Source organism: Rhinoraja longicauda, chromosome 38 (genome assembly GCF_053455715.1).
Source record: "Rhinoraja longicauda isolate Sanriku21f chromosome 38, sRhiLon1.1, whole genome shotgun sequence".
Taxonomy (NCBI): Eukaryota; Metazoa; Chordata; class Chondrichthyes; order Rajiformes; family Arhynchobatidae; genus Rhinoraja; species Rhinoraja longicauda.
In genome coordinates, this window is record NC_135990.1 from 9675315 (window position 1) to 9694328 (window position 19014).

General features: G+C 50.0%; 1 protein-coding gene across 1 annotated transcript in view; it reads left to right on the forward strand.

Moving 5' to 3' along the window:
* Window positions 1–19014, forward strand: part of LOC144610969 (creatine kinase U-type, mitochondrial-like) — a 38825-nt gene that overhangs the window by 5524 nt on the left and 14287 nt on the right. Inside the window, exons 2-7 of the mRNA XM_078430014.1 lie at window positions 3926–4096; window positions 5507–5711; window positions 9328–9423; window positions 10401–10622; window positions 12986–13071; window positions 13885–14008. Of these exons, the coding sequence (XP_078286140.1) occupies window positions 3926–4096; window positions 5507–5711; window positions 9328–9423; window positions 10401–10622; window positions 12986–13071; window positions 13885–14008 (904 nt within the window). The remainder of the gene's footprint in view (window positions 1–3925; window positions 4097–5506; window positions 5712–9327; window positions 9424–10400; window positions 10623–12985; window positions 13072–13884; window positions 14009–19014) is intronic.

Below are 19014 nucleotides of genomic sequence, written 5' to 3' on the forward strand. Positions count from 1 at the left end.
CCTGATAGGGAAATGAGGGAGGCAGCTTTAAAGATGTTCATTTCTGGAGCGAAGTGGGAGTTGAGGATAGACGCAAAAGTGCAGGAGTAACTCAGCGGGCCAGGCAGCATCTCAGGAGAGAAGGAATAGGGGACGGTTCTGGCGGAGACCCTTCTTTAGGCTTAGACTTGTGGACGCGGCACCATCCTTCTTCTTCTCCAGACCTGCCGAGCAGCTTCGCAGCGGCCTGTCCTGTCCCAACCTCTCGCCAACCCTTCTGCCCAGCCCGCAGGTCCATGGGACTCGCTGTCAACATGGCCAGCGTCTTCTCGCTGGTCCTGAGCAACATGAAGGCGAGCGGGATCTTGACCCTGGTGGGAGCCGGCACCTTGGCGGCCGGTTACCTGCTGGCCAGGTACTGCATGAAGGCAGGGAGCGAGCAGATGAATCTCATCCCTGCCAGGTAATCACCCCTGGAGCCCGTGGAAGCGGCAGATGGGCGGGGAGGGATCTTATAGAAACTTACAAAATTCTTAAGGGGTTGGACAGAGCTAGATACAGGAAGATTGTTCCCGATGTTGGGGAAGTCCAGAACAAGGGGTCACAGTTTAAGGATAAAGGGGACCGAGATGAGAAAGTTTTTTTTCACACAGAGAGTGGTGAATCTGTGGAATTCTCTGCCACAGAAGGTAGTTGAGGCCAGTTCATTGGCTATATTTAAGAGGGAGTTAGATGTGGCCCTTGTGGCTAAAGGGATCAGGGGGTATGGAGAGAAGGCAGGTACGGGATACTGAGTTGGTTGATCAGCCATGATCATATTGAATGGCGGTGCAGGCTCGAAAGGCCGAATGGCCTACTCCTGCACCTATTTTCTATGTTTCTATGAACTCAATTTTACTAACAACATAAATTGGCGGAAGAACTCAGTGGGTCAGGCAGCACCTGTGGATGGTAGAATGGGAAGGTGAAGTTTCGGATCAGGGTCCTACTTCAGACCGGGAAGGGGGTGGTAGAGAGAGAAAATGGTGAATGGGAGGGGTGGGGAAATAACTGCAGATGCTGGATCAAATTGAAGGTATCACAAAATGCTGGAGTAACTCAGCAGGTCAGGCAGCATCTCAAGAATGCAGCCTGACCCGCTGAGTTACTCCAACATTGTTGTGATACTTTAGGATCACATGGGGCAGCTTACAGCCCAGCGGTATGAACATTGATTTCTCCAACTTCAGATAGTTGGCACGGTAGCGCAGCAGGGCGGCACGGTGGCGCAGCAGGGCGGCACGGTGGCGCAGCAGGGCGGCACGGTGGCGCAGCAGGGCGGCACGGTGGCGCAGCAGGGCGGCACGGTGGCGCAGCAGGGCGGCACGGTGGCGCAGCAGGGCGGCACAGTAGCGCAGCAGGGCGGCACGGTGGCGCAGCAGGGCGGCACAGTAGCGCAGCAGGGCGGCACGGTGGCGCAGCAGGGCGGCACAGTAGCGCAGCAGGGCGGCACGGTGGCGCAGCAGGGCGGCACGGTGGCGCAGCAGGGCGGCACGGTGGCGCAGCAGGGCGTGCGGTAGAGTTGCTGCTTTACAGCGAATGCAGCGCCGGAGACTCAGGTGCGATCCTGACTACGGGTGCTGCACTGTACGGAGTTTGTACGCTCTCCCCGTGACCTGCGTGGGTTTTCTCCGAGATCTTCGGTTTCCTCCCACACTCCAAAGACGTACAGGTATGTAGGTTAATTGGCTGGGTAAATGTAAATGTAAAAATTGTCCCTAGTGGGTGTAGGATAGTGTTAATGTACGGGGATCACTGGGCGGCACGGACTTGGAGGGCCGAAAAGGCCTGTTTCCGGCTGTATATATATGATATGATATATGATATGATAGTTCCTCTGTCCCTCTCTTCCCCCCCCCCCCCCTTCCCAGTTCTCCCACTAGTCTTTCTGTCTCCCACTACATCCTATCTTTGTCCCCCCCCCCCCCCACCCCACCCCACATCAGTCTGAAGAAGGGTCTCGACCCGAAACGTCACCCATTCCTTCTCTCCTGAGATGCTGCCTGACCTGCTGAGTTACCCCAGCATTTTTGGATGCCTTCACAGTGAATGGGAGGGGTGGGAAAGAATGCTCTCAGGAAGGATCCCAAGTCAGTTCCAGTCCCGGAAAGCCGTCTGGCTGAGATGGGGAACACAAAAAAGCAGGAGTAACTCAAATGGACAGGCAGCATCTCTGGAGAGAAGGGATGGTCAACTTCACGACAGAAGGGGGAGGAGTTGAACTGTTTGATAACCACAGGGAAGAAGGATTTCCTGTAGCGTTCTGTCCTGCATCTCGGTATTCCTGAATGAATGTGGTGGGAGCTCTTGGGAGTGTTGTCGAGCAGAGGGATCTAGGAGGACCACTCGTGGAAAGAGGCATCACAGGTAGACAGGGTGGTCAAAAAGGGCTTTGGGCACATTGGCCATCGTCAGTCAGAGCGTCGAGTATAGAAGTTGGGAGGGTCATGTATAAGCCTTTGGTGAGGCGACGTTTAGAGTATTGTGTTCAGTTTTAGGCACCATGCAATGGGAGATATGCTGTCAAACTGGAAAGATTTACGAGGATGTTCCGAGGACTCGAGGGTGTGAGCGACAGGGAGAGGTTGAGCAGGCTGGGACTCTATTCATTGGAGCGCAGGAGGATGAGGGGTGATCTTATAGAGGTGTATAAAATCACGAGAGGAATAGCTCGGGAAGACGCACAGATTCTCTTGCCCTGAGTAGGGGAATCGAGAAGCAGAGGACACAGGTTTAAGGTGAGGGGGGGGAGATTTAATAAGAATCTGAGAGGTAACCTTTTCACACAGAGGGTGGTGGGTGTATGGAATGAGCTGACAGAGGAGGTAGTTGAGGCTGGGACCATCACAACGTTTAAGAAACAGTTAGACATGTGTATGGATAGGACAGGTTTAGAGGGATTTGGGCCAAACGCAGGTGGATGGGACTCGTGTAGGCGCAGCGGTAGAGTTGCAGCGCTAGAGACCCGGGTTCGATCCCGACTACGGGCGCAGTCTGTACGGAGTTTGTACGTTCTGTCCGCGTGGGTTTTCTCGGAGATCTTCGGTTTACCCCCCACACTCCAAAGACTGTAGGTTTATTGGCTTGGTGTTAATGTAAATCGTCCCTCGGATAGTGTTAGTGTGCGGGGATCGCTGGTTGGCGCGGTCTCGGTGGGCCGAAGGGCCTCTTTCAGCGCTGTATCTCCAACCTAAACTGAACTAGTGTATACGGGACATTTTGGTTGGGGTGGGCAAGTTGGGCCGAATGGCCTGTTTCAGAGCTGTATCTCCAAACTTAACTAAACCGGTGTACACGGGACATATTGGTTAGTATGGGAAAGTTGGGCCGAAGAGCCTGTTTCAGCGCTGGAAACTCCAACCTAAACTAAACTAGTGTACACGGGACATGTTGGTTAGTGTGGGCAAGTTGGGCCGAAGGGCCTGTTTCAGCGATGTATCTCCAAACTTAACTAAACTGGTGTACACGGGACATATTGGTTAGTATGGGCAAGTTGGGCCGAAGGGCCAGTTTCAGCGCTGTATCAAACTAAACTAGTGTACACGGGACATGTTGGTTGGTATGGGCAAGTTGGGCCGAAGGGCCTGTTTCAGCGCTGTATCTCCAACCTAAACTAAACTAGTGTACACGGGACATATTGGTTAGTATGGGCAAGTTGGGCCGAAGGGCCTGTTTCAGCTCTATATTTCCAAACTAAACTAAACTAAACCAGTGTACACGGGACATGTTGGTTAGTATGGGCAAGTTGGGCCGAAGGGCCAGTTTCAGCGCTGTATCTCCAAACTAAACTAGTGTACACGGGACATGTTGGTTGGTATGGGCAAGTGGGGCCGAAGGGCCTGTCTCCACGCTTTAAGACTGGCCCTTCTCGCCTCCGCCCTCAACCTCTACGCCCTTCTGCCCACAGGTTCCTGGGGCTCGCTGTCAACATGGGCAACACCTTCTCTCAGATCCTGGGCAACAGGAAGGCGAGCTGGATCCTGACCCTGGTGGGAGCCGGGTCTCTGGCGGCCGGTTACCTGTTGGCCAGGGACTGCGTGAGGGCAGGGAACGAGCAGAGGAAACTCTACCCCGCCAGGTAAGAAGAAGCCAATGTCACCGCTGGAGCCCGTGGAAGCGGCGGAGGCAAAGGGAACCGCAGAATCCGGCATCCCCAACGAAACACAAAGTGCTGGGGGAACTGGGCAGCATTTATGGAGGGGGGGGGGGGGGGTGGAGGGGCGAGGGGCAGACAACTTTTCAGGCCAGCAGGACCCATCTTCAGACTGATGGAGGCAGGGCCAGGGAAGTCCCGGTCGATCGTCTGTTCCCTGTGATGGAGACAGAGAGATCAGGAAAGTGGGGAGTGGTGAAGGAAGGCAACAGTCCAAGTGAATTTGACAACGGGGCGGGTTAGTGGTAAAGTTAATGCGATCAATACGTCCTGCACAGATACAGGAGGCAGTCCTGTATACTAGTGGCAGAGGCCGAAGTGGCGATCAATAGACAATAGGTGCAGGAGGAGGCCATTCAGCCCTTCGAGCCAGCACCGCCATTCAATGCGATCATGGCTGATCATTCTCAATCAGTACCCCGTTCCTGCCCTCTCCCCATACCCCCTCACTCCGCTATCCTTAAGAGCTCTATCCAGCTCTCTCTTGAAAGCATCCAACGAACTGGCCGCCTCCACTGCCTTCTGAGGCAGAGAATTCCACACACGATCGAGGCGGAGAAAACGTTGTGTGAATCGGCCAGTGTACGTTTGTAACAAGGACCGACCAACAAAACGGTGCCTGATCTGCTGAGTTACTCCAGCATTTCGTCACCCATTCCTTCTCCCCTGAGATGCTGCCTGACCTGCTGAGTTACTCCAGCACTTTGTGAATAAATACCTTCGATTTGTACCAGCATCTGCAGTTATTTTCTTATGATTTGCGCTTGTGGTCATTACATACAAAGCGAGCTGCTCGGGTTTGTACTTTGTCCAGGGTGATCTTGTTGTTAATGGACAATAGGTGCAGGAGGAGGCCATTCGGCCCTTCGAGCCAGCACCGCCATTCAATGTGATCAGGGCTGATCATTCTCAATCAGTACCCCGTTCCTGCCTTCTCCCCATACCCCCTGACTCCGCTATCCTTAAGAGCTCTATCTAGCTCTCTCTTGAAAGCATCCAGAGAATTGGCCTCCACTGCCTTCTGAGGCAGTGAATTCCACAGATTTACAACTCTCTGACTGAAAAAGTCTTTCCTCATCTCAGTTCTAAATGGCCTACCCCTTATTCTTAAACTGTGGCCCCTGGTTCTGGACTCCCCTCAACATTGGGAACATGTTTCCTGCCTCTAACGTGTCCAACCCCTTGATAATCTTAAATTGTTGATAAAAAAGGATCCCAGGCAGCTCCACAATACTCCAATGTGGGCCTGGCCAACTTGGAGAAAGTTAGAGGATTCAAAGGAGAAGTTCTTCATATTATTACATTATTAAGTTCTTATATTCTTTCTATCCTCAGCGCTGACTATCCTGACTTTCGAAAGCACAAAAATCTCTTGTCCTCCTACCTGACCCCTGACATATATGCCAGACTTCGGGATAAGACCACTTCAGGCGGCTGCACCCTCGATCAGTGCATTCAGACAGGAGTGGACAACCCAAGCCACGATCATTCTTTCATCAAGTCCATTGGCATCGTGGCGGGCGACGAGGAATCCTACGAGGTGAACATAGTATCTTCATCCATTGGACAGCTGGGCCATGAGTGGACATAGGCGGACTCACGTAAAGACTAGCCTGCACTTCAATGCCGTAAATCCCCCCCACCCCCCTCACCTTAAACCAGAACCAGGGGCCACAGTTTAAGAATAAGGGGTAGGCCATTCAGAACTGAGATGAGGAAAAACATTTTTCAGTCAGAGAGTTGTGAATCTGTGGAATTCTCTGCCTCAGAAGGCAGTGGAGGCCAATTCTCTGAATGCATTCAAGAGAGAGCTGGATAGAGCTCTTAAGGATAGCGGAGTCAGGGGGTATGGGGAGAAGGCAGGAACGGGGTACTGATTGAGAATGATCAGCCATGATCACATTGAATGGCGGTGCTGGCTCGAAGGGCCGAATGGCCTCCTCCTGCACCTATTGTCTATTGTCTAAACCGACGTCCTAGTTAGTTCAGAGTCCACACCGACCAGCGATCCCCGCACACTAACGCTATCCAACACACACTAGGGACAATGTTACATTTATTCCAAAACAATGTAGACATGTTGTCAAATATAAATTTCACATTTATACCAAGCCAATTAACCCTGCCAACCAGCACGTCTTTGGAGTGTGGTGGGTAACCGGAGATCTCGGAGAAAACCCACTCAGTCACGGGGAGAATGTATATATACTCCGTACAGACAGCGCCCGCAGTCGGGATCGAACCCGCGTCTCCGGCGCTTCACGCTGTAAAAGGCAGCAACTCTACTACCGCTGCGCCACCTGCAGTTGACCAATACCTTTCACCACCACAGGAGGTCGCAAAGGACCTAACAAGCAATAGACAATAGACAATAGACAATAGGTGCAGGAGTAGGCCATTCAGCCCTTCGAGCCAGCACCGCCATTCAATGCGATCATGGCTGATCACTATCAATCAGTACCCCGTTCCTGCCTTCTCCCCATACCCCCTCACTCCGCTATCCTTAAGAGCTCTATCCAGCTCTCTCTTGAAAGCATCCAACGAACTGGCCTCCACTGCCTTCTGAGGCAGAGAATTCCACACCTTCACCACCCTCTGACTGAAAAAGTTCTTCCTCATCTCCGTTCTAAATGGCCTACCCCTTATTCTCAAACTGTGGCCCCTTGTTCTGGACTCCCCCAACATTGGGAACATGTTATCTGCCTCTAATGTGTCCAATCCCCTAATTATCTTATATGTTTCAATAAGATCCCCCCTCATCCTTCTAAATTCCAGTGTATACAAGCCCAATCGCTCCAGCCTTTCAACATACGACAGTCCCGCCATTCCGGGAATTAATCTAGTGAACCTACGCTGCACGCCCTCCATAGCAAGAATATCCTTCCTCAAATTTGGAGACCAAAACTGCACACAGTACTCCAGGTGCGGTCTCACCAGGGCCCGGTAGAACTGTAGAAGGACCTCTTTGCTCCTATACTCAACTCCTCTTGTTACGAAGGCCAACATTCCATTGGCTTTCTTCACTGCCTGCTGAACCTGCATGCTTCCTTTCATTGACTGATGCACTAGGACACCCAGATCTCGTTGAACTCCCCCTCCTCCTAACTTGACACCATTCAGCAGTGAAGTATTCCATGTGCAGTGATGAAGGAAAAGTCACAGTCATACAGAGTGGAAATAGGCCCTTTAGACAAACCTGCCCATGTCGAACAACATGCCCCTGCTACACTAGTTGCACCCGTCTGCTGTTTGGCCCACGTACTTCTAAATCAATCCTATCCATGTACCTGTGCAACAGGTGTGATGGTACCTGCCTCAAATACCTCCATTGGCATCTCACTCCATATATCCACCACCCTCTGTGTAAGAAAATAACTGCAGATGCTGGTACAAATCGAAGGTATTTATTCACAAAATGCTGAAGTAACTCAGCGGGTCAGACAGCATCTCAGGAGAGAAGGAATGGGTGACGTTTCGGGTCGAGACCCTTCTACAGTCTGAAGGAAACGTCACCCATTCCTTCTCTCCTGAGATGCTGCCTGACCTGTTGAGTTACTCCAGCATTTTGTGAATAAATACCCTCTGTGTAAAATAAGTTGCTCCTCAGGTCCCTATTAAATCCCCCCCCCCCCTCCCTCCCAACCTCCCTCACCTTAAACCTATGTCCTCTGCTTCAGTTTAGTTTAGTTTAGTTTAGACAATAGACAATAGACAATTTAGTTCAGAGATACGGTGCAGAAACAGGTCCTTTGGCTGACCGACCAGCGATCCCGGACACTAACACTATCCTACACACACTAGGGACCATTTGCAATTTTAACAAGCCAATTAGCCTACCAGGAGGAATCAGGAGCTCCCGAAGAAAACCCACGTGGTCACAGAGAGACAGCACAAACTCTGTACAGACAGCAGCCGTAGTCGGGATTGAACCCGGGTTTCTGGCGCTGTAAGGCAGCAACTCTACCGCCATGCCACCCTGTTGTAGGATCTGTTCCGCCATTCATTTGGCCGAACCCCCCATGGTCTCAGCACCACTTGCTCTGCACCCCTCTTGACTGCCGTGACGGTCCCTCCCCCCTCCTTCCCAACCCCTGTCTCAATCCCCCGGCCCTCTGTGAGGGGAAAGGGGCTCCCTGGGTCACCTAGGTGGAACTGCTGGCTTGCAGGCCGAGATTTGTTTGCACCAACCAGTCTGTGGGTCAGGCACCCAAGCCCCACCTGAAGACCAGGAGATGTGGTAGATGATCTCCAGAACAAGATATTAGGACGCTCTTTGGAGTCTCCTCTGAAGACCACCCTAGACCAGGAGATGTGGTAGGTCAGCTCCTTGATGTGACATTAGGATATCCCTTGGTGTGCCTCCCCCCCACAGACCAGCCTTCCCCAGCAGAGCCTACGCACAACTATTGACCTGGTCACGCAAGAGAGATGTACCACGTTACAAAAGTAGCAAAATAACTGCAGATGTTGGTACAAATCGAAGGTATCACAAAATGCTGGAGTAACTCAGCGGGTCAGGCAGCATCTCAGGAGAGAAGGAATGGGTGACGTTTCGGGTCGAGACCCTTCTTCAGACTGAAGGGTCTCGACCGAAACGTCACCCATTCCTTCTCTCCTGAGATGCTGCCTGACCCGCTGAGCGACTAGGCTTGTATACACTGGAATTTAGAAGGATGAGAGGAGATCTTATCGAAACGTATAAGATTATTAAGGGGTTGGACACGTTAGAGACAAGAAACATGTTCCCAATGTTGGGGGAGTCCAGAACCAGGGGCCACCGTTTAAGAATAAGGGGTAGGCCATTTAGAACTGAGATGAGGAAAAACATTTTCAGTCAGAGAGTTGTGAATCTGTGGAATTCACTGCCTCAGAAGGCAGTGGAGGCCAATTCTCTGAATGCATTCAAGAGAGAGCTAGATAGAGCTCTTAAGGGTAGCGGAGTCAGGGGGTATGGGGAGAAGGCAGGAACGGGGTACTGATTGAGAATGATCAGCCATGATCACATTGAATGGCGGTGCTGGCTCGAAGGGCCGAATGGCCTCCTCCTGCACCTATTGTCTATTGAGTTACTCCAGCATTTTGTGATACCTCAGTTTCAAAAGTAAATTGTTTTCCTCTCCCTTTTCACCCTAACGCTCTCTTCTCCAATGATCCAGGTCTTTGCTGACATTTTTTATCCTGTGATTATGGAAAGGCACAATGGATACGATCCAAGGACCATGAAACACCCAAAGGACTTGGACGCAAGTAAAGTGAGTGTAATTTTAACATTACTCGGTGGAGTTGCTGCCGTCCAGCGCCAAAGACCCGGGTTCCATCCCGACTACGGAGTTTTTACGTTCTCCCCGTGACCTGGTGGGTTCTCTCCGGGATCCTCAGTCTCCCCCCACACTCCAAAGACGTACAGGTTTCTAGGTTGGGTTTTTGTTTGGGGTATAAAACCCTCTATGTAACTCTAAACTCTAAATAACTGAAACAAACTATTTTTTGACTATTTACAGTTAAGATGGCAACTTTAATGTAGAATGTTGCGTCATTAGACAATAGACAATAGGTGCAGGAGGAGGCCTTTCGGCCCTTCGAGCCAGCACCGCCATTCAATGTGATCATGGCTGATCATTCTCAATCAGTACCCCGTTCCTGCCTTCTCCCCATACCCCCTGACTCCGCTATCCTTAAGAGCTCTATCCAGCTCTCTCTTGAATGCATTCAGAGAATTGGCCTCCACTGCCTTCTGAGGCAGAGAATTCCACAGATTCACAACTCTCTGACTGAAAAAGTTTTTCCTCATCTCTGTTCTGAACCCTTATTCTTAAACTGTGGCCCCTGGTTCTGGACTCCCCCAACATTGGGAACATGTTTCCTGCCTCTAACGTGTCCAACCCCTTAATAATCTTATACGTTCCGATAAGATCTCATCCTTCTAAATTCCAATGTATACAAGCCTAGTCGCTCCAGTCTTTCAACATATGATAGTCCCGCCATTCCGGGAATTAACCTAGTAAACCTATGCTGCACGCCCTAGCTAGATGAGGTTGGAGGAGGTGCAGGTGAACCTCTGTCTCACCTGGAAATACTTTTTTTTTGGCTTCTAGAGCAGCGGATACAATTATTTTTTTTTACTCCCTGTAACTGACAACCTTTAATCCAGACCACAATGTCTCACCCCATAATGTCGAGCATTCCCTGCCTCTTGAAGTAGTTCTCCCTGTTTCATTTCTCATTGCAGATCAGGAACGGGCAGTTTGATGAGAACTACGTGCTGTCTTCCCGCGTGAGGACAGGCCGCAATATCCGTGGGCTGAGCATGCCCCCCGCCTGTACCCGCGCTGAGAGGAGGGAGGTGGAGAGGGTGGCCGTGGACGCCTTGTCTGGGCTGAAGGGGGACCTGGCCGGGAGATACTACAGCCTGTCCAACATGACAGAGAAGGAGCAGCAGCAACTCATTGATGTAAGGCGTGGAACCAATGTCTCATCTTCAGCAAGGGAGAGAACTCTGGCCGGTCACACTCTCTCAGGGCAGCGACAGTAGTAGATAGACACAGGGGACAATTCCCTCATCACTGTCCCGTCACGCTGGAATTTAGAAGACTGAGGGGGGATCTTATAGAAACATATAAAATTCTTAAGGGGTTGGAGAGGCTAGATGCGGGAAGATTGTTCCCGATGTTGGGGAAGTCCAGAACTAGGGGTCACAGTTTAAGGATAAGGGGGAAGCCTTTTAGGACCGAGATGAGAAAGTTTTTTTTCACACAGAGAGTGGTGAATCTGTGGAATTCTCTGCCACAGAAGGTAGTTGAGGCCAGTTCATTGGCTATATTTAAGAGGGAGTTAGATGTGGCCCTTGTGGCTAAAGGGATCAGGGGGTATGGAGAGAAGGCAGGTACAGGATACTGAGTTGGATGATCAGCCATGATCATATTGAATGGCGGTGCGTACAGGCTCGAAGGGCCGAATGGCCTATTCCTGCACCTATTTTCTATGTTTCTATGTCACACACTCCCGGGCTGGGACAGCAGGGGTTGCAGAGACCGGACAGGTCCCCCAATACTGTCTGATCACACACTCCCAGGGCAGGTACAGCAGGGGTTAGACACAAGTACCATCACACACACACTCCCAACAGGGATACCAGGGGTTAGAGATTCAGTACCGGTCACTCATCTCTCCCTTCACACACTCCCGGGCTGGGACAGCAGGGGCTCGAGAGACGGGACATGTCCCTAAATACTGTCCCATCACACACTCTTAGGGCAGGGTTATCAAGAGCTAGACACAAGTACAGACCCTTCGTCATTAGAAACATAGAAACACAGAAACATAGAAAATAGGTGCAGGAGGAGGCCATTCGGCCCTTCGAGCCAGCACCGCCATTCATTGTGATCACGGCTGATCGTCCCCAATCAGTAACCCGTGCCTGCCTTCTCCCCATATCCCTTCATTCCACTAACCCCGAGAGCTCTATCTAACTCTCTCTTAAATCCATCCAGTGAATTGGCCTCCACTGCCCTCTGTGGCAGAGAATTCCACAAATTCACAACTCTCTGGGTGAATTTTTTTTTTTCTCACCTCAGTTTTAAATGGCCTCCCCTTTATTCTAAGACTGTGTGTGGCCCCTGGTTCTGGACTCGCCCAACATTGGGAACATTTTTTCCTGCATCTAGCTTGTCCAGTCATTTTTATAATTTTGTATGTTTCTATAAGATTCCTTGTCCCGTCACACACACTCCCACGGCAGGGACAACGGGCAGAGATCTCCCGGTTGCTTTGCTCCTGGGCCTGGGGGAGTCCAGAACCAGGGGCCACACAGTCTTAGAATAAAGGGCTGCCCCTCTTCCGGGCCTACGTCCGTGCCTCTGTGTCCCTGGGGAGGACACCACGGGAACGCTGGAGGCCTTCAGTGAACGCTGGTCGCTGCGGGAGGTCCGATGTATTATTGATAAAGTTGGCGATATATTAATTTGATTACTGTCTGTATATGAGGAAAGACTGGATAGACTGGGCTTGTACTCGCTGGAATTTAGAAGACTGAGGGGGGATCTTATAGAAACATATAAAATTCTTAAGGGGTTGGAGAGGCTAGATGCGGGAAGATTGTTCCCGATGTTGGGGGAGTCCAGAACCAGGGGTCACAGCTTAAGGATAAGGGGGAAGTCTTTTAGGACCGAGATGAGAAAACATTTCTTCACACAGAGAGTGGTGAGTCTGTGGAATTCTCTGCCACAGAAGGTAGTTGAGGCCAGTTCATTGGCTATATTTAAGAGGGAGTTAGATGTGGCCCTTTTTGCTAAAGGGATCAGGGGGTATGGAGAGAAGGCAGGTACAGGATACTGAGCTGGATGATCAGCCATGATCATATTGAATGGCGGTGCAGGCTCGAAGGGCCGAATGGCCTACTCCTGCACCTATTTTCTATGTTTCTATGTAAGCTGCCGATATAGGCAGCCTTTGATCACGTTACTACTCTCTATGTTTGTTTTGTTCTCGGAATAAAGTATTTGTATGTAAAAAAAAAGGGCTGGGAGACCAGAGGTTAGACGCAAGTACAGGTTCCCCAATAATGTCCCACCACACACTCAACACTGTCAGTTGCACAATCTAAAGGCATGGGTTGGCTACAGAGTAAAGCACCCTCTGCACTGCCCCATCACACACTCCCAGACACACAAGTTCAACCGCGACTCACACATCTGCAATGATTCATCTTGGGAAAGGCTCAGGAGTTCACAGATGTACACTGACCCACCATCGAGTTCATGCCAATTGCTAAGAGGGCATAACGGGTTTAATAATGATAGACTTTTTCTTCCCCAGGGTAAGTTCTTGTTTAAGAAGCCCGTGTCTTCTTTCATGTTCTGCACGGGGATGGCAAGGGATTGGCCTGATGCCCGTGGGATCTGGTGAGTCCATCCTGTCCACCTCTTTCAGTTATGGGTGACTAGGACCTTTGGAAACCTGCTCCAGTATCTTCTCCTCCTCCTCCTCCTCCTCCTCCTCTTCCCCATTTCCTCAATCCTTGGTCCCAACTCTCCCCTGGTCTGATGGGCGTGTCCTGATTACGAATAGAGTCGTGCAGCACGCAAACAGGCCCTTCGGCCCAACTTGCCCATGCTGACCTAGATGCCCCATCTACACTAGTCCCATTTGCCCAAATTTGGCCCGTACAAAGCCTTGGGCAAGGCTTGTGACCAGAAGCCAGATACTCAACCTCACAGGACTCCATCATGTCTTCGGTAAACCCAACGACATTTGTCCCAGTTCCATGATCGGAACTGGTCAGGGGAATGGGAGGTGGGTGTTCGTGGGAGGGGGGTGATGGGTGCGGCAGAAGGCAGATTGAAACACGAAGATGGTAAATCTAAGCATTCACACAGAGGGTGGTGGGTATTTGGAACAAGCTATCAGTGTTGAGGCAGGTATATTAACAACATACAAGGCATTTGGACAGGTAAATGGATAATGTTTAGAGGGATATGGGCCAAATGTGGGCAGATAGCACTAGTGTAGATGGGGCATCTAGGTCAGCATGGGCAAGTTGGGTCGAAGGGCCTGTTTCCGTGCTGCACGACTCTATTTGGAGGAACTTAAAAGCAACGCACATCAACAGTGGGGAGGGTGCAGATAATGGAGGGGTGGATATTTCTGGGTGTGGCCGCAGCTACAGCGAGGCCTCTGCTTACTGTGAACGGTGCCCGGTTCTGTCCCGCTCACAGGTACAACAACGAGAAGACGTTCCTAATCTGGGTCAATGAGGAGGACCACACTCGAGTCATCTCCATGGAGACGGGGGGCAACATGAAGAGGGTGTTTGACACGTTCTGCCGAGGTCTCAAAGAGGTGAGTGAGATTCTGTGCAACAACCGGAGCCACAGGCATTGCGCAGTGCTGCAGGCCATTGGGCCCATCATGCATGTGCTGGTACTTTGGAGAAGTCATCCATTCAGTCCTGTTCCCCCGAGCTCTTGCCCCAGAGCCCTGGAAACACTTTTGCGTCTTTACCTAATGTTCTTCTCTGTTCTGTTCCAATAGAGTTTCCCTGTCACCAACCCACCCAACATCCATCACCATTGCCCCACCACTGCCCATAGCTGAGGTCAGTATTGAACAGCGTTCAAGAGCCTGATGGTTGTTTTGAAGAAGCACTGTTTTCAGCTCTTGTCCTATCTTCCTGATGATCGGAGTGGTCAGGGTGGTGTAGGTCTTTGATAATACTGGCTGTCATATTTCTTAGTATAGACATACAGCTCGGAAACAGGCCCAACCGGGTCCGCGCCGGCCAGCATTCCCCGCACATTAACACTATCCTACACATGCTAGGGACAATTTTTACATTTACCAAGCCAATATACCTACATACCTGTACGTCTTTGGAGTGCGGGAGGAAACCGAAGATCTCGGAGAAAACCCACACAGGTCACGGGGAGAACGTACAAGCTCCGTACAGACGGCATGGTGGTGCAGTGGTAGAGTTGCTGCCTTACAGCGAATGCAGCGCCGGAGACTCAGGTTCGATCCTGATTACGGGCGCCGTCTGTACGGAGTTTGTACGTTCTCCCCGTGACCTGCGTGGGTTTTCTCCGAGATCTTCGGTTTCCTCCCACACTCCAAAGACGTGCAGGTTTGTAGGTTAATTGACTGGGTAAATGTAAAAATTGTCCCTAGTGTGTTTAGGATGGTGTTAATGTGCGGGGATCGCTGGGCGGCGCGGACCCGGTGGGCCGAAGGGCCTGTTTCCGTGCTGTATCTCTAAATCTAAAAATCAAAAAAAAATCTACCCGTAGTTGGGATCGAACCTGGGTCAATAGACAATAGACAATAAACAATAGACAATAGGTGCAGGAGTGGGCCATTCGGCCCTTCGAGCCAGCACCGCCATTCAATGTGATCATGGCTGATCATTCTCAATCAGTACCCCGTTCCTGCCTTCTCTTCATACCCCCTGACTCCGTTATCCGTAAGAGCTCTATCTAGCTCTCTCTTGAATGTATTCAGAGAATTGGCCTCCACTGCCTTCTGAGGCAGAGAATTCTACAAATTCAGAACTCTCTGACTAAAAAAGTTTTTCCTCATCTCAGTTCTAAATGGTCTACCCCTTATTCTTAAACTGTGGCCCCTTGTTCTGGACTCCCCCAACATTGGGAACATGTTTCCTGCCTCTAACATGTCTAACCCCTTAATAATCTTAACGCTGCAAGTGTTGTAAGGCAGCAACACTACCGATGCGCCACTGTGCCGCTCAATTTTAAGGCAGTGTCTCCCATGGATCCCTTTGGTGGTGGGGAGGTTAGCACAAGGCATTGTCTACCATTCACCATCACCGCCTTCGTTCCTGGGCATTCGAGTTGCCAGATAGGCCGTGATGCAACCAGTCAACACTGTTCACCTGTAGAATCTCAAGGCAATACTCATCGACATGGTGAATCTTTTCCAATCTTGTACGGAAGTGGAGACGTTGATAGGCTCGATGCACTGACCTTCCCCTCATCCCGTTTCTGAAGCTCTGCGGACCGGCAGACAGGGAACTACAAGCCGTGCCTGGAGAACCTCCAAAGTCACGGAGCGAGTGGGGCCTGGGGCAGAGTGGGATTGAGGCAGATGGGAGCTTCAAGTGGGAAGAGTCCCAGAATGGTGATGCCATGGGAGAATTTTGCCAGTCATATCTGTGCCAGCTCAATGACTTCCTCGAAATCCTTTCCATTCAGATTCCCATCTGCCTGCAGTTCAAACCCCACAATTGAATCCGTCTCCACTGCTCCCCAGCCAACAGATTCCAACCCAAATACTCTTCTTTTAAAATGAAGAAATTCCTCCTAAGTTTAGCTTTGCTTGCCAAGCACCCTCAGGCTATGACCCCTGGTTCTTGATTCCTCTGCCAGTGGGAACTGTTTCTATTTCCTCTTCATCGAGGATTTTAAACCCCTCTCACTGATCGCCCTTTGTTTAGTGAACAACAACCCTAACCTCTACGAACAGCAGGACTATAAGACCAGAAGACACAGGAGCCGCATTAGGCCATTCGGCCCATCCAGTCTTCTCCACCGTTCCATCATGGCTGATCTATTTTTCCCTCTCACCATTCTTCAACCCTCTCCCCGTAAGATGAGGAAAAACTTTTTCAGTCAGAGAGTTGTGAATCTGTGGAATTCTCTGCCTCAGAAGGCAGTGGAGGCCAATTCTCTGAATGCATTCAAGAGAGAGCTGGATAGAGCTCTTAAGGATAGCGGAGTCAGGGGGTATGGGGAGAAGGCAGGAACGTGGTACTGATTGAGAATGATCAGCCATGATCACATTGAATGGCGGTGCTGGCTCGAAGGGCCGAATGGCCTCCTCCTGCACCTATTGTCTATTGTAACCATTGACGTCCTTACTAAACAACAACCTATCAATCTCCACTTTAAAAATACCCAATGACTTGGCCTCCACCGCCATATGTGGCAATGAATTTCACCACCCTCTGGCTAAAGAAATTCCTCCTCATCTCCATTCTAAAAGTATGTCGTTTTTTCAAAGGCTGTACCTTCTGGTTATAGAATCTCCGACTATTTCTACTCTAAACTAGTTTCCTCTGCCTCTCTCAACTTTTAATAATTGTTCACTCCAGCAACATAATTAAAGTTCTTCGACCTAGCAGTCATGTTGTGAAATGCTGCCTGCATTCTCACCAAACCCTTCACTTCCTTCCTAAACTGTGGTGTCCCAGTGTGGCCAAATTCAATGTTTTACAATCAAACAAACACATGGCCCTAGATTGCTGTTTTTGTACCTCATTTAAAATGGCCGCCTATATTTATTTTCCCATTCTTCTTACCAGAAGAGAACATATCACATTAGAACATAGAAAATAGAACAATACAACACAGGAACAGACCCCCTCAGCACACAATGATCTGTGCCGAACATGATGCCCAAGTTAAACTAATCACTGCCTGCAGATGTGTAGGAAAATAACTGCAGATGCTGGTTCAAATCGAAGGTAGACACAAAATGCTGGAGTAACTCAGCGGGTCAGGCAGCATCTCAGGAGAGAAGGAATGGGTGACATTTCGGGTCGAGATCCTTCTTCAGACTGATGCACATGATCCATTCCTTGCATGTCCAACTGCCTATCTAAAAGCCTCTTAAACACCACTGTTGTGTCAATAGACAATAGACAATAGGTGCAGGAGGAGGCCATTCGGCCCTTCGAGCCAGCACCGCCATTCAATGTGATCATGGCTGATCATTCTCAATCAGTACCCCATCCCTGCCTTCTCCCCATACCCGCTAGTGACTGATGCACTAAGACACCCAGATCTCGTTGTACGTCCCCTTTTCCTAACTTGACACCATTCAGATAATAATCTGCCTTCCTATTCTTACCACCAAAGTGGATAACCTCACACTTATCCACATTAAACTGCATCTGCCATACATCCGCCCACTCACACAACCTGTGTAGTGTGAGTGTGCGTGAATCGCGGGTAGGCACGGACTCAAGTGGGCCGAAGGGGCCTTGTTTCTGTTCTATGTCTCTAAACCTAAACTACATTACGCTACGATCAATTTGAGGAAGGGTCCCGACCTGAAACATCGTCCATCCATGTTCTCCATTGCTACCTGGCGTGCTGAGTTACTCCAGCAGTTTGTGTCTTTTTTTTTGTAAAACAACACCGTAATATCTTGTGCCCAGAAAAAAAATCATATTTAAGGTATAGAAAGATGAAATCAGACGGAGCCTTGGAGGAATGCAAGGAAATGGAGGAATGTAAGCTAGATGCAGGAAAAACATTCCCAATGTTGGGGGAGTCCAGAACCAAGGGCCACACATCATCATCATATCATCATCATATATATACAGCCGGAAACAGGCCTTTTCGGCCCTCCAAGTCCGTGCCGCCCAGCGATCCCCGCACATTAACACTATCCTACACCCACTAGGGACAATTTTTACATTTACCCAGCCAATTAACCTACATACCTGTACGTCTTTGGAGTGTGGGAGGAAACCGAAGATCTCGGAGAAAACCCACGCAGGTCACGGGGAGAACGTACAAACTCCTTACAGTGCAGCACCTGTAGTCAGGATCGAACCTGAGTCTCCGGCGCTGCATTCGCTGTAAAGCAGCAACTCTACCGCTGCGCTACCGTGCCGCCAGTCTTAGAATAAAGAGGAGGCCATTTAAAACTGAGGAGAGAAGGAACTTTTTCACCCAGAGAGTTGTGAATTTGTGGAATTCTCTGCCACAGAGGGCAGTAGAGACCAAATTACTGGATGGATTTAAGAGAGTGTTAGATAGAGCTCTAGGGGCTAGTGGAATCAAGGGATATGGGGAGAAGGCAGGCACGGGTTATTGATTGTGGACGATCAGCCATGATCACAATGAATGGCGGTGCTGGCTCGATGGGCCGAATGGCCTCCTCCTGCAACTATTTTCTACGTTTCTATGTTTCTATGAATATAAAACGAGCAGAAAATAACTCAAGCTGGGAATTAGAAAGACCAAAAGGGGCTATGAAATGTTATTGGCATGTTGGATCAAAGAAAATCCCAAGGCATTTTGTATGTACATTTAAAACGAGAGTTTAACTTGGTAAGTGGTTGGACCACTCTTGGATAAAGGAGGGAAGTTATGCTTGGAGTCAGAGGATGAGAAAACAATCCAAGTTTGTCCGACATCTCCTTGCAGCAAATACCCCTTAATCCAGGCAGTTGTCTGGTTCTGCATGCTCTCCTTAAAGTCTCCATATCCTTCCTATAATGTGGTGACTGGACTGCATGCAATACTCCAATTGCAGCAAAACCCAAGTCAATATAGAGTGTATCATGACTTGCAAACTCTTATCCTCGATACTCCAACAAGCGA